At 48.9% G+C, this 22,096-nt stretch overlaps 2 protein-coding genes across 2 annotated transcripts; both read right to left on the bottom strand.

Moving 5' to 3' along the window:
• Nucleotides 1–7,915: 7,915 nt before the first annotated feature.
• On the bottom strand, nt 7,916–9,796 carry LOC135819268 (uncharacterized). The gene has a single exon (XM_065332443.1). The coding sequence runs from the start codon at nt 9,549–9,551 to the stop codon at nt 8,196–8,198; it is 1,356 nt and encodes a 451-aa protein (XP_065188515.1). The 5' UTR covers nt 9,552–9,796; the 3' UTR covers nt 7,916–8,195.
• A 7,856-nt stretch (nt 9,797–17,652) lies between these two features.
• On the bottom strand, nt 17,653–20,738 carry LOC135819267 (uncharacterized). The gene has a single exon (XM_065332442.1). The coding sequence runs from the start codon at nt 20,593–20,595 to the stop codon at nt 18,049–18,051; it is 2,547 nt and encodes an 848-aa protein (XP_065188514.1). The 5' UTR covers nt 20,596–20,738; the 3' UTR covers nt 17,653–18,048.
• Between the last annotated feature and the right edge of the window lie 1,358 nt (nt 20,739–22,096).

Genomic DNA, 22,096 nt, shown 5'->3' with positions numbered 1-22,096 from the left:
ACGGCTGATGAGTGCCGTTTTGCGAGGTTTGCAGTGGCAGATGTGCCTGGTATACCTCGATGATATTATCGTGTTCTCAAAGACGTTTGACGAACACTTGGAACGACTGGAAGCAGTGTTCCAAAGACTACTGGAGGCTGGTCTTCGGTTGAAACCCTCGAAATGTCATCTGTTGAGGACAGAAGTCAATTTCTTGGGTCATGTTGTCACGAAGGATGGTGTGCGCACCGATCCGGACAAGATTGAGACCGTGTCAGAGTGGCGGTGCCCAAAGAACGTAGCAGAGGTGCGTTCTTTTATGGGTTTCTGTGGCTACTATCGACGGTTTGTGAAGGATTTTGCATCCATTTCTCGGCCGCTGGTGAAGCTGACGAGGCAAAACCAGAGGTTTTCATGGGATGGCGAGTGTGAGATCGCATTCCAATTGCTGAAACAGAAGATGTCTTCAGCACCCACGTTGGCGTATCCGAGGTTTGAGACCGATGCGCCCCCATTTGTAGTCGATGTGGACGCAAGTGGTCATGGTTTGGGAGCTGTGTTGTCCCAGACCGACGCAGATGGTCGGGAGCGACCTATTGCGTATGCAAGCAGAGGGTTGAACTCTGCAGAGAGGAATTATGGCTCGACGAAGAGTGAACTCCTCGGACTAGTGTGGGCATTTAGGCATTTCAGATGCTATTTGCTGGGTCGAAGGTTTGTCGTGCGCACAGACCATCAGGCACTAAAATACCTGAACCGTTTCAAAGAACCAAGTGCGATCGTGGCGCGGTGGCTTGAGTTTCTGAGTGATTTCGATTACGAGGTGCGTTATCGGAAAGGTAAAGTCCATGCCAATGCTGATGGCTTGTCTCGACAAGTGCAGGATCAGAGGTGTGGCACCACAGTCCCTGATGAGGTGATCGCTGTGGTATCAGACGAAAGGAGCTCAGTGGCGAATGCTGAGTCGGTCCAGAGTGACCTTCCTACGCCCTTTGTGTGGCGACGAAACTGGACATTAGCTGATTGGGCTGATGTTCAGCAACGTGATCATGAATTGACACGGCTGAGTGAGTGGCTCAGCTCCGGGTCATCTTCGCCTGACTTGACTGGTGTGAGTCCGGCTCTGAGGCATTATTTCCGAGGACGAAAATGTCTTGTGGTGCGAGAGGACGTGATATGTCGCGTTTTGCACAGTGAGAACGCAGGAGAGGGCACAAAGTTTCAAATTTTGGTGCCAGTTGCGTTGCGCGGTCAGGTGCTGAGTGAGTACCATGATCATCTAGGTCACTTAGGGGTGACTAGAACGTATCACCAGATTCAGTCCAAGCTCTTCTGGTATGGCATGAAGAGAGATGTGGAAGACTGGATTGGTAGTTGTGCGTCGTGCAGTCGACGATCGAGACCTGTGGGGCGTGGCAGTGGCGCACCACTAGAGGTCACTTGGTCGGGATATCCATTCGAGAGAGTTGGAATGGATTTGATTCCCGGATTGCCAGAGACAGATGCTGGCAACAAGCACATTTTGGTAATTGTTGACTATTTTACCAAATGGGTTGAAGCGTATCCGCTGAAACGGATGGATGCATCCACGATAGCTTCAAAGTTTGTGAGTGAGTTTGTTGCAAGGTTTGGAGCACCGGAGAGTGTGCACACTGACCAGGGCAAAAACTTTGACTCCAGATTGTTCAGAGATGTCTGTTCAATGCTTGGTATTAAAAAGACCAGGACGACGGCTTATCACCCTGCTGGAAATGGGTTGGTAGAGCGTTTTAATCAGACATTGGAGAAGATGATTTCTCACTATGTCGATGTGCATCAGCGAGATTGGGATGTGCATTTGCCGGCGGTTTTGATGGCTTACAGAGCCACGCCTCAGGCGAGTACGGGTTACACGCCTGCGTATCTACTGTTCGGTAGACAGATGTGTCTGCCACAGGATGTCGCTTATGGCTTACCACCTGATGAGATGGTCAGCTTATGCGAGCCTAGCTATGTCAGAGATTTGAGACAAAGGCTAGCGCATGTGCATGCAGTTGTGCGGAAGAAGTTGGAAACCGTGCACAAGCATCAAGCTCACTTGCATGATTCGGGAGCAGTACCCGTTTCATTCGCAGAAGGAGATCTGGTATGGTTGTTGGTACCAGCAGTTCCGATGGGGACTACTCCGAAGTTCTCCAAGCTCTGGCAAGGGCCGTTTGAAATAGTAACGAAGTTGTCAGACGTAGTGTATCGGGTGAGAGATACACGAGCGGCCAGTGTCAAGGTGCAGATTGTGCACGTGAACAGGCTAAAACGATGTAGAGTAAGGCCTAACCATCTTCACGCTGTGAGTGAGGTGGAGGAACCTGAAGATGCTGAGTCTGTCGAAACGCCCCCGGCTGATGTGTATGTGCCGGACCCTACAGACTTGTTGTATTGGGATTCTGATGAGGATGCCCAGCATGAGACGTATGGCGGCGTGGACGGTGTTGGCGGCCAACCAGTTGTGCAGATCCCGCTACCAGTCAACCAGCCACCGCCACAACCAGCCCAGATTGCGGTTCAGACTCGAGCTGGGAGGACCGTCCGGCCACCGCAGTACTATGGGATGCAAACCCAGTTGAGAAGACGACGGTAAGCCGAATGTTGTCGCCACGAGGACGTGGCAGTCTTTTCGAAGGCGCGGGGAGATGTCATAGCCCGGGAGTGAGGGCTTGTAACTATTACTAACTTCTGATAGCTACTGTGCGTAGAACGTGGACACACTATGTCTTCCGTAGTTGGAACAGTTATGTACTCTTGATGATAGGTTTGGCTGCTTTCAATAGATGAAGCGCACGACTGTGCACTTGCGGTAGAAAGTGCAATACAATGTAATTATGAATTTGCAATATAGTAGTAGTACGCGAGGTGTGGATGAGTGTGAGTGCACCTACTTGACCACTTGGTTGGCAATGCTTTTAATCAGGTTATTGCAGTCCAGACGCCGGGTCTAGTCTCGCCCCTTTCTAATACTCTTTCACACTTTGCATATTTATGTTATCATGATGACCGCCGCTTCTAGATCACGCAGACCTGTGCGTGTATGTGTATGCGTGTGCGTGTCCGATCGCCGTTCCGCGCAGAGGACAAAGTAGCAGTTTAGCTGCATGTTTAGCAAGTACTATCGCTACTGCCCCTGCTTGCTGTTTTCTACAATGTGTTATATCATAGCATGCTGTTGCTTTTAGCGAGGGGTTCTTTCGGTGCTCTTCTTCCAAACACTGAACATATTCTCTGCTCTGACGAGATCAGTTGGTGTGTGTGTGTTGGGATTAGGATTGGGTGAAGTTGCGTTCCGTACCAGCCGTGACTATACTTGTCACAAACGTTCCGAGGTTAGCGATCCAGCCAGACGAGACTAACCGGAACGCTGTCCGAGCGAGTTATCACAGATCCAAATGTGACCTTTGTGCGTATATGGCGGGTAAAAATCATTTTTGTACACATTGTGGTACGCACACGTGGATGGAGATAGAGCTTGTTGACTTTTTGTACGACGCACGCGATGAGTACGACGTTCACCCTTCTGGGTGCCTTGTGAGCGCCATTTTCAACATGGCAACAGTCAAGGTCCAAGATAAAGTGTTCAGTTGAATCTGAAGGATCCGAGGAATCTGAGATCTGGATCCCGATCCCGATCCTTACCAATCGAACATGCCCTGAGCCTCTTATCTTGTACGGGCAAAATAACACATTTTGTGAAGAATCAACACATAAAATCAAGAGTCCATAAACACTCTTGATAAAATATATTACCAAGTTGGACATGTGAAAACAGTACTTTCAAATACACACACCTTTAATATTATTTTATTAAATTTTGAATAGGGCAGTCCCACAGGCTAGGCCTAGGGCCTTTTTACCTTTGACCTTTAACCTTTTGACACCCATCCCCGAATTTGGAAGCACACAGACACACATGATAAACAGTTTGTGGATTTTTTTATTTTTATTTTTTTAGGTACGAGTACTGTAAAAACCATGGCAACGGATCGAATTTTTTCTGCATTTTGGGGGATTTTTTGAATTTTCTTAAAACATTTTGACCGTTTTTTTCGCTTTTTGAATTTCAATTTTGGACAAAATAATTCGCATGATATGATGTGGACACCCTTACTTGTTAGTAAAGTAGCTGTCACAAGTAGTAATAATAGTTTCGCTCAAAGCAAAGATGCTAATTTGTGCTCAAGATATTCTCAATCATCAGTGCTCGTACGTCATGTACTACATGTATCAGACATAAACAAGGAGGAACGTTTTGGAAGATGGCACTATTCCGAGCCAGAGAGAGAGAGAGAGCAATTTTTCTCTATGCTCTTTTCATCCTGAATGCACCAGTGCAATGACATACCGTACATGTAGACCAACGCAGAGACAGGGGCGCTATTCGAGACAGGGCTCTATAATCAAGCGAGTCCGGTAATCATCGGCTCGACTGTAAGCAGTGTTGATGTTTTGCAGCGGAATAGGGAACTGGGAAATCGTCGGTTCAAAAATAGGCTGTCCGTTTGGAATGGTTAATCACACTCCCATTATTGAAGACGGAGCATATGCCCTATGGATTGTATCATTGTGTGAACTGCCTTGTATTGAATAACGGTTGATACACACGCCCCTCAGCCAGAATAGCGGGGTGTTAGCACAGGGTGTGGGTGCACCATTAAATTTCTAGTTAGCGGTACTGCCATTTTAGAAGCTTGTTTTTTGGTACAAAGATGGAGAATTTCCCAAAGGCCTGTCTCATTGGAATTTTCGGAAGGGGGTTCACCGCTAGTTAGCCAATACTAACGCTAATCATGAGGAAGTTTGGGCTGCAGGTTATTACGGATGTTAGCAGTAACCAAGAGTACATGATACTCCATTTCCGGCCAACTATAATAATATTACTGTAGCTGTTTCGACCTTGTCAGGGCCGAGTCCTCAGCGGACCTCAGAGTTACTGGCCGAACCGATCGCAATGAAATCTAACGAACAACAAAGGTGTCGAGTAAAGAGTAAGGACCTGCAGTAAAATCTATCAAGGCAAGCACTCGGATAAGGCGACCACCTGTCCTAGAAGACCACTGGAACCGCGACCAAGGGATGCCATTTCCAGTCAACTCACCTTGGATAAGGAGACCACCTGATAACAGAGACCACATTTTGAAGGTCGTCCTGGTCCCTTGAGCGGTCGGCTTAGACAGGTTTCTCTGTATACGGCACGAGTTATGACTGACAGTGCCTTGTTGTCGCACTATCTGACTGTATAATTATCTCGTTGACATAATAACGAGCAACACAAGCAACACAATACCACGATCCGACGACCCAAGAAACAAGCCAACGGAGGTGACAACGACACCAGGACATGTAACTGTCGGAAGAAAGAATTATGTTCACTGGACAGGGCGTGTCTACCGGAGAGCATTGTGTACTCGTATAAGGCAAGAGTCACCACAGGTACAGATAAGAAGGAATATACTGGATTAACAGCAACAACATTAAAAACAATGCTACTAACGTTATAACCACCGATCATCATTCCGCCACAGACAATACTAGTACGAGAAGGACACCCGCCTATCGCAGCACGTCTGGGCCAAGAAGGATGAAGGGAAGGCATGCAGGATTCAATGGGCAGTCCACCGCAAAGCAGTGGCCTACAGCAACAAAAGCAAAAGGTGCAACTTATGCCTGACAGAAAAATTGGCAATCGCGCAAACACCCAAGCACCTCTCTCTCTCAACAAGAGGAGTGAACGTGTGTCAAAGTGTCGCCACGGGAATAAGTACTACCTTCGAACTTCAAACCATCCACGGACATCACCTAATCAGGTAGCAGACAACCAGCTCCAGTGCGTGTCCACTTGAAGTAGTATCTTTCGCCACCGTGCTGTTATTCACACCTTTCAAAGTCATGCCGTGATGCAATCTTTCACAACTGCTGTCATTTACACTCTTGCTTTGTGGGTGTATAAACCAGTATTCAGAGTTACTCATTACTGGTTTCTAGTGATCACTTAGTGCGTGAAACTTGGAGTTAAAACACTTTTTCATCCTCTTATTATTGTTTGAACTACATGACTATTGTACATGTAGCTCTGGCTTTCGGTATTAAGCACTGTATTGGACAGCCTGGAACCTCTCTGTAACTAATTATCTGGTTACCTTGGTGGACTGTAATAGTCATAACTCGCAACGTATAGGTCCTTACTCTTTACATAATAAATTGATAATACTATTGGCACAACATCCGAGTTTTATAGAGGTAAAGATTGTCTACAATACTTTCCCAAACGGTTCTTGGTCTGAACAAGGTCGTCAGGGGATACAGAATGGATGACTGAGTGAGTGGAGGGCATGATACAGGCGTATACTAGAGAGTTGTAGTGGTGATGACATACATGTACAGAGAAACCTGTCTAGGACGACCGCTCAAGGGACCTTCAAAATATGGTCTCTGTTACCAGGTGGTCTCCTTATCCAAGGCCAGTTGACTGGAAATAGCATCCCTTGGTCGTGGTTCCAGCGGTCTTCGAGGACAGGTGTTCGCCTTATCCGAGTGGTCTGGTCGCCTTGACCGGTTTACTGTAGATGTAAAGGTGATGCGGGTGCTGAGTAGTAGGCATATGCGGATAATGCCGGCAGAAAAATTGGCAGAATTCGGTACTTTTTCTGGTAAGTTTCATGCATGTTGGGTATGTGGTTAAAGAAATGGAGCAGAATTCGAGGAATTGCCCGCCATAAGGTTTGTATGGTTCTGCCGTTTTCACTGCTTTTCGAGCAGAATCTGCCACAGTTTCGAGCATTATCTGCCAATGCCTACTGAGTAGCGCTTGGCGGGTAATGCTCTAAAATTGGCAGATTCTGGTCGAAAAGCAATGAAATTGTGATCTGTCAGAACAATCGACGAGGAGATAATAGTCGTAAAATTGCAATAAATAAGATAAATTGTGCACTCATAACAACAAAAATGAAGAAAGTCAAGTTCCATAACGTTTTCTTGTGACTGTCATCAGTGGAATGCCGTCACATAAATATGTTATAACTAAAACGTCAAGTTCCATAACGTTTTCTTGTGACTGTCATCAGTGGAACGCCGTCACATAAAAATGTAATACATAACTAAAACGTTATGGAACTTGACTTTCTTCATTTTTGCTGTTGTTATGAGTGCACAATTTATCTTATTTATTGCCATGTCAGAACAATACAAACCTTAATTAAGGCAGGCACTTCCTTGAATTCTGCTCCATTTCTTTATTTTGGCATATTAACGTCTATATTCTGTTCCATGGCGCATGGCACCTCGTCCCAGCAGGTAGAGAGGCACGGGAGGTGTGCAGATGTCTACACTACATTTCATTAGGTGATACCAAGAGTACATACACCGGTTTATGTACTCTTGGTGATACTGCACAGTGCGTAATGACACTTTAAGGATGTACATTGTAAGGTCACACCTGATTACAAGCTACAAGAACAACTGTGGAACCACTACTCTAGGTTTACCATTGTGTTTTGTTTTTTTTGACAAGTAATTTTATTGAAACAAAGAAAAATGATGGCACCTATGTTAGTAGCAGGAGTCGTAAAATACCAGTATTTTACGACTCCCTGGTTAGTAGACAACCCGGGCGGGGGGGGGGGGGGGGTCGATATTATTTGTTGTCTTATTATTACGAGTATTACCAAGAGTACATAATTATGTACATAATTATGTACTCTTGGTATTACATAATCCGTACGTGCATGCATAGTATGCGTTTCAGGCATCAGGGGGAGTTTGGATCGTTGTCTACTACATGTATTATTGAGGGTTGTCTTGTAACCAATGTCGTACTAACGAGGGTAGACCTGCACAAGCTTCCTTTCTCGACTTTTGTAAAACCAACTACAGTATACTAGTAGTGGAGCTACAGTCACGTGACCAAGTGTAAATAAGGCTGATTTTACTCTTGATGTAACAGAACATGAGAAAGAGGAAGGAGAAGAAAGGAGGTGGGCAGACTTTCGAACTGGCTATGCTTACAGGAGGTCAGCCATGGAGTAAGTGAAAAAAAGCAAAGGTTTAGCAAGCTGCGCCTTGATCCTGTACTTCGAGTGGAACTAATTAAAGCACCGGTAAAAACGCACAGCTTGCTAGAACGCACGCGAAATTGCCATGCATGGCTTGTGAGCAGTGTTGCAAGTAGGACATTGCACAGAATGAAGTATCTAGCAAGCCGTGTAGGGCTTGATCCCCGGCGACGCAGATGGAGCGTAGTTGCAGACGATCACTTTGACGGCTGGATAGTCGGTGGGCGGGAACGGGTACGAAGGCGAGTTAGACGGCGTACACTCCTTGATGCCGCATCCCACCTTGGTGCTTGCCGACCAGACGATCTGCTCGTAGCGGCTGCAACTCCTTCCGGCACTGCATGTATCAGTGGAGTAATCGTAGTAAGCTGCTTCTTGCGCCCAGTGACGAGCCACCCATCCATACACTGGCGACGAGCCGATGATGAACAGTTGATTTTCGCCAACCGACACATATTTGCCATTGGTCTGTGCCACGCGGTTCGGATTGCCCTGAAAACGGCACGTGTCCGCAAAGTTCTGCGCGACGGTGGCCAGCGTGGCGTCCCAGACCATGGGAGCGAGCGCTGGGCATGCCTTGGGCGAGACCTGCAAGCGGATTTCGTTGTGCGCGGCAAGCATGTCGGCGATCTGAGCGCCGTTGAATGCAGTGCCGGTCGCTGCGGCCATGGGCGGTACGGTAGGACAGGTCGCTTCGTACGGCCGCTGGTTGATGAAATTGCCGGCCGGGGCGTAGTTGCAAACGACGATGAGAGCTTTGGAGAACACGGCCGAGTCGAACGGGAACTGGTAGGTGTCCTGGGCATCGCACGCCGCCGCACCGCAGCCTACCTTGACCGAGCTGTCCCATACGACTTGGGTATAATGACCACACACCTTGCCAGGTCTGCATGAGTTCGTGTCGTAGTCATAGTCCACCTTTTCGGACACCCAGGCTTTTACAGCGCTTTCAAAATCTGGCTTGATACTCGTCGATATGAACAAGTTTTCGCCCACAGAGGAGAACTCGCCGCCGGCATCGCTAGCCGGATCTGGATTGTGAGCCCAGCGGCACTTGTCGGCATAGTCCTGTGCCACGCGGGCCAGCGTGCTATCCCAGCTCATCTCCGGCAGAGGCTTGCAGGGCGGTGGCTGAACGTCACGCCGGGCTGTGTTGTGTGCATTCAGGAAGATTTGGGCCTCCTGGGACGTCACGGCATGGAAAGGCACATTCACAGCAGAGTGGACGGCGGCGGCGGCGGCGGCATTGTCGGGAGCGGCGACGACTGCAAGGTCTATTATGTTTTCCATATCCAGCACCTTGGCTCCGTCCGGATAGAGCACACGGTTTTCTTGTGCACTTCGTTTCGATACTCTACCCATCAGGCCTTGACTGCCACGGCTCAGGATTTCCTTAGCGTGTTCAGCTTTGCGCACGCCACGGCCCTCTGTTGGTGCCAGGAAGGAGGCCAAGACGAGCATGGACAGGAGAAGCCATTGCCTAGACGTAGCCATCTTGTAGCGGTGCCAGAGAACGCAAACACTAGGCTAAGAAAATTAGTCTTTTCCGGAGCAAAGCAACTGTCCTTCTTTGTTCTTTGCACGTCTCATTTATTCAAGACGTTGCCGGGTAGGGCTTCTTTCACCTCTGTTTGCTGAGCAGTGGCAGTATTCGGCATACCGAGAGCAGCGTTCTCATGAGCACGGGATCGACCTACTTGTGCTATACCAGCATGTCCCTCACTTCAGGAACTAGCTTTGCGAAGCACCACACTTGTAATGTCGCGAGCAATTGCCTGGGTTGTTGCTGTATTGTGACAAAATGAACGCAGTCACCGAATCAATCTTTTTCTATTCCGACCCACCGGTAGGTTAAGTTCGCTGTAGGGCAGGTCTAGGAAGATGAGTGTCACCACGTGGTGCACGAGTGTGCTGTGCGTGCACACATCGAGGCGGAGAGAGGCAACACCTTTCTAGCGCTATCGCGGAATAGGCCACCCCTAGGTCACTGCGGTGTGAACTGGAATGAGAGGCTTTGGTCCACAACATCATTACCTTTTTATTTTTATTTTTATGAGCTTTCAGTATACATCCACATGTATGAAGAGTTTTGTGTGTGGGGGGGGGGGGGTGTAACATTATGACCAGACTTCTCAACATCCGATGATAGGGTGATTTCCGAAACAGTGTTTACTGCGATTTTCCGGCAAGCCAATTATAGGCTCGAAGACGTCGAGTAAGAAACGTTGAAACACCTTATCTGACAGTAACACGTGCAAGACAAAGCAGACTAATAACTGTCACTCGGCCTTTGCGGATAATGCAGGCAGAAAAATTGGCAGAATTCGGTACTTTTCTGGTACTAGTAAGTTTCATGCATGTTTGGCATGTGGATAAAGACATGGAGCAGAACTCGAGGACTTGCCCGCCATAAGGTTTGTATGGTTCTGCCAATTTCACTGCTTTTCGAGCAGAGTCTGCCACCTTTTCGAGCAGAATCTGCCACCTTTTCGAGCAGAATCTGCCACCTTTTCGAGGAGAATCTGCCACCTTTTCGAGCATTATCCGCCAATGCCTAGCTGTCACCTGTACTCGTGGAACTGTTACAACGAGTGATCGGGGAAGTATCGAAGAGATTACTTTCTACATAACTACTAGTATGGAAAAGAGGGAACTGGGGGGGGGGGGGGGGGTTAAGATGGATTGAAGGTCGCAGCAACGAGTGCAGATCAGGGAGTAGTACAATACCCGTATTGTACTACTCCCTGGTGCAGATCACCAATGGAGCGAGTGGAAAAGCAAGCTACTTCGGTTGAAACTAACTAAAATATCGCTATAAAGACACCCGGGGAGAAATCGGTATCAGCAGCTACTACACCTAGCTGATGATGCTCACAAGACAGAAGCGGAAAGGACACTGAATTTCTTTATTTAGTGCTCTACTAGTACTACGCAAAATGTGCTATTATTATTATTATTATTATTTAGGGGTGAAACAATTATACCGAGTACTCGAGTACTCGCTCGGTTTTTTCAAAAATAATCGTACTCGGAATAAATTAGAGTACTCGTTCATACATGGTACATGCATTTACTACAGAAATCTGCAGTTTCAGGGCAGCAGTCGGCAGATGGTGATGTGCAGGCTGTGTGGTGAACATTTGTTCATGAGTAGAGAGAGCCCAAATGACCCACCAACCGATATACCCGAGAAAAATGACTGCTACTCGGTTCAATCAGGGTTGTATCATGTTATTTTAAAGCCCTTGGTGTGCAATTTTTAGGAGATGAAAAATACTCGAATATTCGATCGGAGAAAATCAGAGTACTCGAACTCGGGATCTCAGTGCCAACTTTCACCCCTATTATTATTATTAGGGGTCGTCCGTATTTTTCGAAAAATTAAAAAATCCGTCCTCAGGCAAAAAGGGGGTGGGTGGTCAAGTGTGCTGGCGGAATTTAATTTTTTGATTTTTCGTACTTTTTTTTTTTTTTTTTTTTTTTTTTGCTCCAGTGACTTTGATACACTTGTTGCACTGATTCAGTATATAGCTGACTGTGTACTGTACTGTAGACGTAGTGTAGGATCGATTGTCGCAAACACCAGTATCTACTATGATACATGACTTTTCATGTAGTTGTGGGACGGTGCATGGCCGTGACGTCGGAAGACCTACTACTCACTGTACTTAGCTGCTAGTACTTGACACAGGTGCAGTCAGAAAACGTGGGGTCAGGAGTTCTTATTTTCGAGCTGGGCATCGGTAAAAATCAAAAAATTAATGGGAAAAATTGGGGGGTGGGTGGGTGGGTCAGAGACAATTTTGCACGAGGACGGATTTTTTAATTTTTCGAAAATTACGGACGACCCCTTATTATTATTATTATAAAGCACGTGTACGTGTGATTGCAAGAGTAGGGCTGGTGCAGTGCTCGAAGGTGAGGGAAGAATGGAGTTCAGTGAGATCTCAACTGCCTGAGGGCGACTACATTGTAACTCCCCCAAATATCGCAAATACCTCTAATGATCGAGGCAATCCTGGCTGCATACTGTGTATAGTACCTTGTCGTTACACCCCGTGGAGCATTTGCAAGCGCTTGTTACGACACGTGGGGCAACTGCGACCCACCGGCAGTGAAAACGTGTGACAAAAAAGGGAAAGGTGTACTATTGCACTCAATCCCCTGGCGTGGTCGTTTCTCCGGCTGAGGACTGGGAGCTATTTTGTGCATTCGTTCGAAGCCCTCCGCTCGCTAATCCGAAACCCTCCGGTCGCGTTTCGCATGCTAGACATTTCGGGTGCTTGGTGTTGGGCTGGCCTACGTCACAGTGAGTTGTTGTTGCCTTGCTAGCTCGTGGCTCATTACGGTGTTAGCCTTCGGCACATCGTCGTCTGTGACTGGATCTCGGCTCACAACTCTGCATGGGGTCCAGTATTCACTGTTCAGCCCTAGCCTAGCATGTCATGTACGCTGGCCCCACGCTGGCCAACAGAATGTGGAACACAATCATCTCCGGATGTCAGCGTCCTGAAAATCAAAATTAATGCACCTACATGTATAATTTTATTGGGTCGTCATCCCGTTTGAATGTGCGAAGTGAAATAAAAATAAAAAATAAATACAGCTCTTTCGGTATTGATCCCCCGCCCCCGGGATCCGCGATCCCTATTAGGCTAATCACTAACTAACTTGGATTCGAATACTTGACTCACTGCAGACTGCTATGCCGGTGTGATGTGGTAGTTATGGCGGGTGCGTGGGGTTGTAGCCATGGGCAGTTCGTGGTGTTCAGTTGTGATCGACTCGTGACCGCTGGCACAAAGCAGGGAGTAGTACAATACCGGTATGCGGGTATTGTACTCCCTGGCATAACGCAAGGCGGAAAGGGGGGGGGGCTCCGCTGCAGGTTTGCAACTCAGAGTTGAGCCCCCCCCCCCCCTGGTGATCATGCCACTTGCGAAACTCCTATACATGTACATACAATAGTTGAAGAAGGGCTGAGGCTTCCTGCAGCTTCATCTGTGAAAAGAATGCGGGTGGACACACCCATTCCCATAGCGCTGCACATCACATCCGAACCAGTTCCGTTATTTTTACAACGTTTCGGCACTTGGCCATCGTCAGGTAATAGCAATGAATACCGTGGAAGCCACACAAGAGCAGTATATACGCAGCGTGTAGCGCCAAAAAAGATGCGAATTATGTCACCTAGTGTGCAGAAGGGGGGGGGGGGACAGAGAGAGAGAAAAGGCGCAACTACTAACTAGCACATCACGGAGGAGAAGCAACAGAAGGTAGCGCGCATTGTGCTCTGTGAATGGCGTTACGCAGAGTGTAGCGCCAAAAAATAAAAATGATGCGAGTTATGTCACCTCTATACAGAGGGGGGGGGGGGAGAGAGAAGGTGCAGCTGTGCACATCACGGAGAAGAAGAGCGCGCCGTTGTGCTCTACGAAGTGAGGGCACATGCCAAATAATTATGGTGTTAATTCTAGCACAGGAGGGGAGCACGGAGCCCCATGTGTCAATGCACTATGAGGTTAAACTTCCATGCCAAACTGTTACCACCAGGGACGCGACGAGGCATCAGGAACAGAATGGATTTGAGTGATCCGCCTCATATTATAATTATTCAGTGATATTGAAGTAGCAGCAGGGGAAGGTGAGAAAAATTCACAACAAATCCCATCCGGTGCTTATGTTCAAATGGGGCTTGGCATCACGAATCTCAATCGCCTCGCGCAGTTTGCGACGGGCTCGATCAAGCTCTCTTCCTATCACTTCAACTGCAGAGAATGCACTTTGCTCATAGTTAAGCTTACATCCAGGGTGAGTGGTACGAAAATGTTGGCCCCAGCAGCGAGGTGAGTGGCTCCATAAATTATATGGATATCACAATTATGATCCAGGAAGGCAAGCTGGCATACAAGCTGTACCAGAAGGCATGTGCTAGTGGTCTACTCATTGATTATACTTCGGCAGTTCCCCACCATATCAAATTGGCAGTTGCTTCGTCACAATTCCTAAGAGCTCAGAGGCTCTCATCGAATACCAGAATGCGTGCAGAAAGTGAAGCGAGGGTTCAGGAACAATTAAGATTGAACAATTACCCAGAGAGAATCATTGAAGAGGCACGCACTGCCTCCATAAGGCCAAAGCGTCGTCGCCATGCCAACCCATGCTGCGCATTTCTAAAGCTTCCATATAAGTCAGATAAAGTACATCAAGCAGTGAATAAAGCAATCAGAAAGTATAAAATTCCGGTTAGAGTCGTATATGAGCACACTGGTAGCCTGAGGCGCACATTGTGTCGCTCCGCCCTCGTTCCTCCTCTATGTGTCAAGGCTGCAAATCCGCTACAACCGAAAAAGAGAGGTCGCCCAAAGGGGCCGTGTATCTCGTGTATATCCGGGGGACAGGATGTATGTATGCAGAAGAATGTTGTATATCAGCTGAAGTGCAAAGAATGTCCGGAACAATATGTTGGTGAGACTGGCCGCTTTCTGGAAACTCGCCTGGAAGAACACAATGGTGAGGCAAGACGAAAGGAACTCGACAAGCCATGGGGCCAACATTTTCGTACCACTCACCCTGGATGTAAGCTTAACTATGGGCAAAGTGCATTCTCTGCAGTTGAAGTGATAGGAAGAGAGCCTGATCGAGCCCGTCGCAAACTGCGCGAGGCGATTGAGATTCGTGATGCCAAGCCCCATGTGAACATAAGCACCGGATGGGATTTGTTGTGAATTTTTCTCACCTTCCCCTGCTGCTACTTCAATATCACTGAATAATTATAATATGAGGCGGGTCACTCAAATCCATTCTGTTCCTGATGCCTCGTCGCGTCCCTGGTGGTAACAGTTTGGCATGGAAGTTTAACCTCATAGTGCATTGACACATGGGGCTCCGTGCTCCCCTCCTGTGCTAGAATTAACACCATAATTATTTGGCATGTGCCCTCACTTCGTAGAGCTCAACGGCGCGCTCTTCTTCTCCGTGATGTGCACAGCTGCACCTTCTCTCTCCCCCCCCCCTCCGTATAGAGGTGACATAACTCGCATCATTTTTATTTTTTGGCGCTACACTCTGCGTAACGCCATTCACAGAGCACAATGCGCGCTACCTTCTGTTGCTTCTCCTCCGTGATGTGCTAGTTGCGCCTTTTCTCTCTCTCTGTCCCCCCCCCTTCTGCACACTAGGTGACATAATTCGCATCTTTTTTGGCGCTACACGCTGCGTATATACTGCTCTTGTGTGGCTTCCACGGTATTCATTGCTATTACCTGACGATGGCCAAGTGCCGAAACGTTGTAAAAATAACGGAACTGGTTCGGATGTGATGTGCAGCGCTATGGGAATGGGTGTGTCCACCCGAATTCTTTTCACATATAATACCGTATTATCTCTAATATAAGCACGGTCCTTTATTTTTTCAATGTACCTCCGCCCCGTGCTATTAATGGAGACGTTCCTTTATTGTAGACTGTTCCATTATTATTTCAACCTCATTTCAGAGGCATGTTGCCATGCCAAAGTCATGTATGACACACATTTCAGGGGTTTTTTCGCCGGTACAGATAATAGATTTACACAGTGTGCTTATAATGGAGACTGAGCACTTTATTTTTTGAATGCTGCCCCAAGGTGTTCTATTATTGGAGACGTGCTATTATTGGAGACTGTGCTTATATTAGAGATAATACGGTAGTTGAAACCGAATAATACGTCCTCACTTTGCTGTGTAACTACATGCACATGTGTTGTTGTTGTGCTTTTATTTATAGTCGTGCAGCCAAACAGGCAATGGTGCCTTCTCACAAGGAGACGACTTACAATGTAGAAGAGGAGAGGGCAGAAAGAGAGTGGGGAGGGGAGAAAAAACAGGCGCGAAAGGGAGATAGAATGGAGCCCGAGGATAATTGTACAGTGCTGGCAACTGAAATCCGACCCCCCCCCCCCCCCCCCCGAGCGGTGCGCTCACATCGCAAAGACCCAACACGGGATGGTAAAACTACGAACCAGAGACCGCTAGAATGTGAATCCACCGCTCAGGGGGTCGGATTTCAGTTGCCAGCACTGTAGTATAGATTATGTACGGTGTACATACCGTACTACATGTGCTGGCAACTGAAATCCGACCCCTGAGCGGTGCGCTCACATCGTAACACTACGAAATAGAGGCCGCTAGAACGTGAACGCACCGCCCAGGGGGTCGGATTTCAGTTGCCAGCACTGTAATAGTAGTACAGTCTGTAGTAGTAGAGTAGTAGTAGATTTTATTATTAAATTTTAACTAGGGGAGTCCCAACAGGCGTTGCCTTTTTACTGGGAACCCTAGGTGAATTTTTACCATGTTTACATACAGAGTAAGAGACGGGGCCTGACGGCAGTCAGTGGGAAGAGCATTCCATCTGTCTGCCGCCAGGAAAGAAATAGACCGCATGCCATATTGCGTAGAAACAGGCCGCGGGCAGTAGCCTCGGATTCAGCACATATTTTCCACACATGTACATGTATGTTATTTTCTTCCTATCCTTCATACCCTGGTTTCTCCTCTCATTTCATTGTGTTGCTTTCGCCCGTAAAAGAGGCTGTTGAGTGTTGTGACCATTTTGTACTCGTAAGATTCAGCACTATTATACTACAGTAAAACCTGTCATGGAGACCACTCTGATAAGGCGACCACCTGTCCTAGAAGACCACTACAACCAGCACCAGGGGATACGATTTCCAGTCAAATGACCCTGGATAACGAGTAAAACCTGTCATGGTCTCATGGAGACCACTCTGATAAGGCGACCACCTGTCCTAGAAGACCACTACAACCAGCACCAAGGGATACGATTAAACGATTTCCAGTCAAATGACCCTGGATAACGAGACCACCTGGTAACAGAGACCACATTTTGAAGGTCCCGTGAGCGGTCGCCTTAGACAGGTTTCACTGTACACGTACGTGCTGTTATGTCCGATGATCGCTCGCGCGATCGTGTAACCATGGTACCACTCTGAGTCTGAGACAGGGAAATAATTTAGTTTCCCTTCTTCGTGCATGAATTAATTTAGTTTCAGCACTGCATTCTTGTCGGGCATGCCAAGTCAGTGTTCACCACGACGACTCACAGCTTGACCTGATCACTGCAATGCCAGCAACTTAGATCGAGTCACGTGATAGCTAAAGCTACACAAGCCAGGGGAGCTCTACTCGGCGTAACCAAGTCAGAATAGGGAAGGATCTGTGTCCCGAATCATCCAGTGATATGAACACACTCACAGATCACGCGGGATGTAGATTTGCATGCCAGTGGCATTGCATGCACTGTGGACTAACGCAACAAAATTAATATTTTGTGAATGCTGCTGTCTGATGATCGCTGAAATGAGCGAAATTAATAATACTTTAAAAAAGGTATAGCTACACCGCCTTTCGCCTCTGTTGTGTGTGTAATTATTGATGACTACAATTTTGCAATGGTTAAGCAGTTGTTATGATGTACATGTACATGATTGTACATGTACTTCGAAGTAGTATCAAGAGTACATAATGTTATGTACTCTTGGTAGTATGGTACCATGGGCCCAGGTCATGCAGAAACCTAACACTGAGAGCTAATCATGCAGGGGCTTGATAGAACAGTTACTAAGGATGGTGAGCATACACGATGATTATACATGTAGCTGTTACAGACTGTCCAACCGTCCTGCTTTGGACCGAAACAGTTGTATACATTTACGTGGGAGACCGTATTGCCTTTGTGTACATTATACTGCGGGTGTCCTGCTTTGGAATGGTGGCAAGGTTGAACAGACTGCTGTTAGCATATCTGAATACCATACGGGGGAATACCATGCGGGGTGATGACAATGAGGGTGAATGAGTGGTATAACAGCAATGCGCTAATCTCCATGCCTACAGACCAGGATGATCAACAATGCTCGACAGGCAGCGCGGACAGTGTCTGAATACCAGCATCAGGATTGGAATGCGCTGGACAGATTCTCCATGGAGCTATTGAGCGGGCTTCTTGCGGAGCAAGGCACGGCGCTTCCTCATGATCATCTGCTGGCCGTCGTGTGGAGAAGAAGGTTTCTTGTGGTGTCCTGTGCTGGTGTCCGCACTCCTAGCTTGCGTCTTTGCAGCATGCTGTGGTTGTGCATGATGCGCTGCGCGATGCTGTGGTGCATGATGCCCTGCAAGATGTTGTGATGGATGATGCCCTGCGCGATGCTGTGGCGTGTGTTGCCCAGCTTGGCGCGGTGCTGGATGAGGCCCTGCACGATGCTGTTGTTGATGATGGTCTGCATGATGCTTTGATGGATGACGCCCAGCGTGACTTGCTGGTATGTCACTCCGCGATCTGTCCGTGGTCAGAAGTTTTTCCAGGCTGTGTTCAATGTCGAACAGTTCTTGTTCAAGATGGCTGATGACGTCATTGTTGCTACGGTGCTCCACTGCGGCCTCGACATTGCTAGGCTGGTGGGCCACATCATCCTCATTGGCAACAAGAGCCACTGCAGCGTTGGGCGCGGGTTTATGAGCTGGTTGCGCATCATAATCTGTGCTGTTTTGTTCGTCGCATACCTCGTATGGGATCTTACCTCGGACGTTGCCTGATGGTGAATAGTTGCAGACGACGAGACGCGCCTCTGGGAATCGGTCCGCGTCGAACGGGTAGTCTTCGGTGGTGCTCGCAGCGCAGACCGCCGTGCCACATCCCACAAAGCGTGTGGCAGACCAGACGATCTGAGTGTAGTGGCGGCATTGCAGTTCAGCGATGCACGCGCCGGTTGACGCGTCGTAGAAAGCTGCCTCGTCCGCCCACGAGACCACCGCCTCGTCCGGGTGATCACCGATCAGTGTTGTCATGTACATGTTTTCTCCGACCGTGTGCGATGTGCTTCCAGGGCTACTGGTGGGGTCGTTGTAACTCTTCAACTCGGGGTTGTTGTAGAGCTTCAACTCGGGATTGTGATGGAACTGGCATTGCTCCGCATAGCTCTGCGCCATCTTACCCAGCCGATCGCTGTCATAGTGCAGCTCTGGAAGCGGGTCGCACGGCGCTGGGCTAACGTTGGCACGCACTCGGTTGTGCGACTCGAGCAACACTTTCGTTTCTTCTTCGCTCAAGCCGTCGGCTGCTGGCTGCTCATCACGGCCGTGTCCGCCTTCCTCTGGCTGGGATCCACCGCCCTCGTGATGCTCTCCTGAACCACCCTGATCGGGCTGCTTGTCCTCTCCACCTCCGCTGTGCCCGTCACCCGAAGATGAGCCGTCTCCGCTATGCTGGTGACCGGAGCCGGATTCCTCCGGCTGCAGGCCGGATCCCTCGCCCGATCCACCCAGGGGCGGAAGCCCAAAGCCGCCGCTACCACTGCCCATCTGGAAGTCGACGGTGGCGCTTTCGCTTGCGCTGTACGAATCTCCGCTGCTTGAGCCGTCCCCACTGCCACTCGCACCCTCTCCAGCTTCAACCGTCTCGGGATCATCGTCCCCATGGCGACTACTGTAGGTAGGCAACTCGGTAGCCGATTTGCTGACCTTGTGTCCAGGGCTATGTTCACCGTTGTCTCCAACAGCCTTCGTCACACTTTTGTCGGCATGACGTTCAGTTGCGTCACCAGGGGAAAACCCGCTTCCGCCGCTCCCGTACAGATTGAATGCGCTGCTGATGGTATCCATGACGTCAACCGATCCTATGTGCTCCTGTTTGCCACCTACCCGGCTATAGGATTCACTCTTTTCCACCTTCTTCTTGCTGGCAGGTTTCCCACGCTTGTGATTGGCGTTGAGGCGAAGCGCTGCGGACTTCCTCTGTTGCTTCTTGATGGTGTTGCTGCTGGTACGTGATCGATGTCCCGCCTTGAGGTGGCTGTCCTGCGTCAGTGCATGTCCGGCCAGAGTCTTCCTGGCTTGGTTCGGCTCCCGTGCGTGCTGGGTTGGACGGAGGTGTGCCGGACGTGCACTGGCCTTCTCGTTGTGATGACGTCGTACGGACGTCTTTTTGCCGTCTTTCCTGGCTGTCAAGTCACCAAGTGTAACGGCCGTTTCCATGTACGAGCCTTGATGTTGTTCATGGTTGGGCCCGTGGTCCGCTGCAACAGCTACATCCACTGACTGGTGACCATGGCGACGGGAAGCTGTGTTGCTGTTCTTTGCGGCCTTGACGTGTACCGGATGGCGCTCACTGGTCGATCTGGCAACCGGGAACGCTCGATTGATTGCACGGTCCAAGTACGCGGAGTCTCTGTAGGGATCTTCTTGGACGCCAGTGGTACGCTGGGCGGCTTTCAGCATGCCCGGGAAGGCCTGGTTGATTTCCAGATCGAAATACGTCGAGTCTCCATAGGGATCGTCGCCGTTGGGAACGGATGCACTTTCGCGCTTGGACACCACATGATGCGTACCAGCCTTGTTGTTAGTTGTCTTCTGCAAGTTCTGGGCGGTGGCACTGGTACTGGCACTGGCACCTGCACTCACGCGGACTTCCAGTGACGCGAGCGTGCACAGCAGAAGTGTGGCGCAAGATGCTCGCACTACGGCCATTCCGGCTGTCATCGTCTGTGCCGAAAGTAATCGTTAGTTCTCTAAGCTCCGCCTGACCTCCTTGACCGGAGAGAGATTGCCACTAGTATGGCAGTAGCTGTCCACGCTTTTGAACTTCCAGCAAAAAAAATGGCATCCACCGAGCAAGCGGGGATTAATGCGTCTAACTGTTTTCTCTTTGGCATTATAAAGCTCGGTAAATTCACACTACTGCCTGTTCCTTGTGCGTATCGGACGCGGCTCTAGCTGGCTGTGAGGTTTGAGCCGCGCCAAGGGGTCTGGGTTGGTGGTGAGCAGTACGCCGCCAGTTTGGAGGGTGTTCCCGAGCTGCGGACACTTACACGCACACACACACACACGCGCACACACACACGCACACACACACACGCGCGCACACACACACACACACACACACACACGCCAACATAGGCAAGCCCGTGGGTGATGCAGGTGTCACTGCGACATCCATCTAACACCTTGCTTAGTTTTAGAGAGCCCGGTACGCAGCAACAAACCTCTAATCAAACCAGAATTTAATAATTTAACACCCATGGATAGTGCACGATGACTATTTTAACACTTCGTTCGGCTTTTTCAATCCACGCAGCGACAGCATGCTGTAAAGTAAGGGGATTATCTGCTGTACTCATAGCCTATGGCAGTAGCGGCACTAACGATACCCTCGGTATGGCTGGTGCTCGCATGACTGTTGTATTGTTTCCACCCGTCCTGGCTAGGCGCAGCCCAAGGCAGTTTCTAACTAGCGAGAAAAAAAAGTTGCGCCGTACGCGTGAAAGTGCCCTGCAAGTTCGCGTCGTGGTCTGGAATTTAAAAAAAAAGTAAATTATCGTGTCCGTTCCCGAAGGGAACCCACGACGGCCGCTAACACCCGGTAAACCTTAGCGGCAGATGCAGCGCCTAACGGTGGGGGTGATTGATTGATTGATTGATTTTATTTTACTTCGCAAGTTCAAACGGGTTCCTGGCCCAGTTATATGAAAGCGAAGGATAGAATTTGCCAAAATCCTAATGAGCAACAGCATAGGCAATATTATCATAGAAGTGGAGTACTATGCGAGCGAGAATACTGAGAAGAAAAGGAACATGTCAAAACCTGACGAAACACAATCTATTCCAGGCATACATAAGGAAGGCAGGCTAGCTTAAACTCTTGCAATCTGGATACGGTGCGCACCTCTCTAGGCAAACTGTTCCACAGCAATGCTCCTGCGGTGGCGAATCTCGTTTGGCCACACCGACTGCGAGCTGGCTGGCTGAGCAGACCATTGGCATGCTGATGGCGCGTACTTCTGCCGCTGCATGCTGCTGGTTTGAGAAGCTGGGCTAGAGCAAGGCTAGTGGAGTCATTTAGACACCGCCAGATGAAGATCAGGAGCTTTTGTTTTAGAAAGTTCAGTGACGCGGTAAATCGAGTTGGCAGCCAGGAGGGGCTGCATCGCGGAACATGGCGGGCTGCCATCAATGCATCGGATCGCCCGGTTTTGCATGGCTT

Source organism: Sycon ciliatum, chromosome 6 (genome assembly GCF_964019385.1).
Source record: "Sycon ciliatum chromosome 6, ocSycCili1.1, whole genome shotgun sequence".
NCBI classification, from domain to species: domain Eukaryota; kingdom Metazoa; phylum Porifera; class Calcarea; order Leucosolenida; family Sycettidae; genus Sycon; species Sycon ciliatum.
Note: the sequence above shows the minus strand (reverse complement) of the source record. Positions and strands in the feature narration are given on the sequence as shown.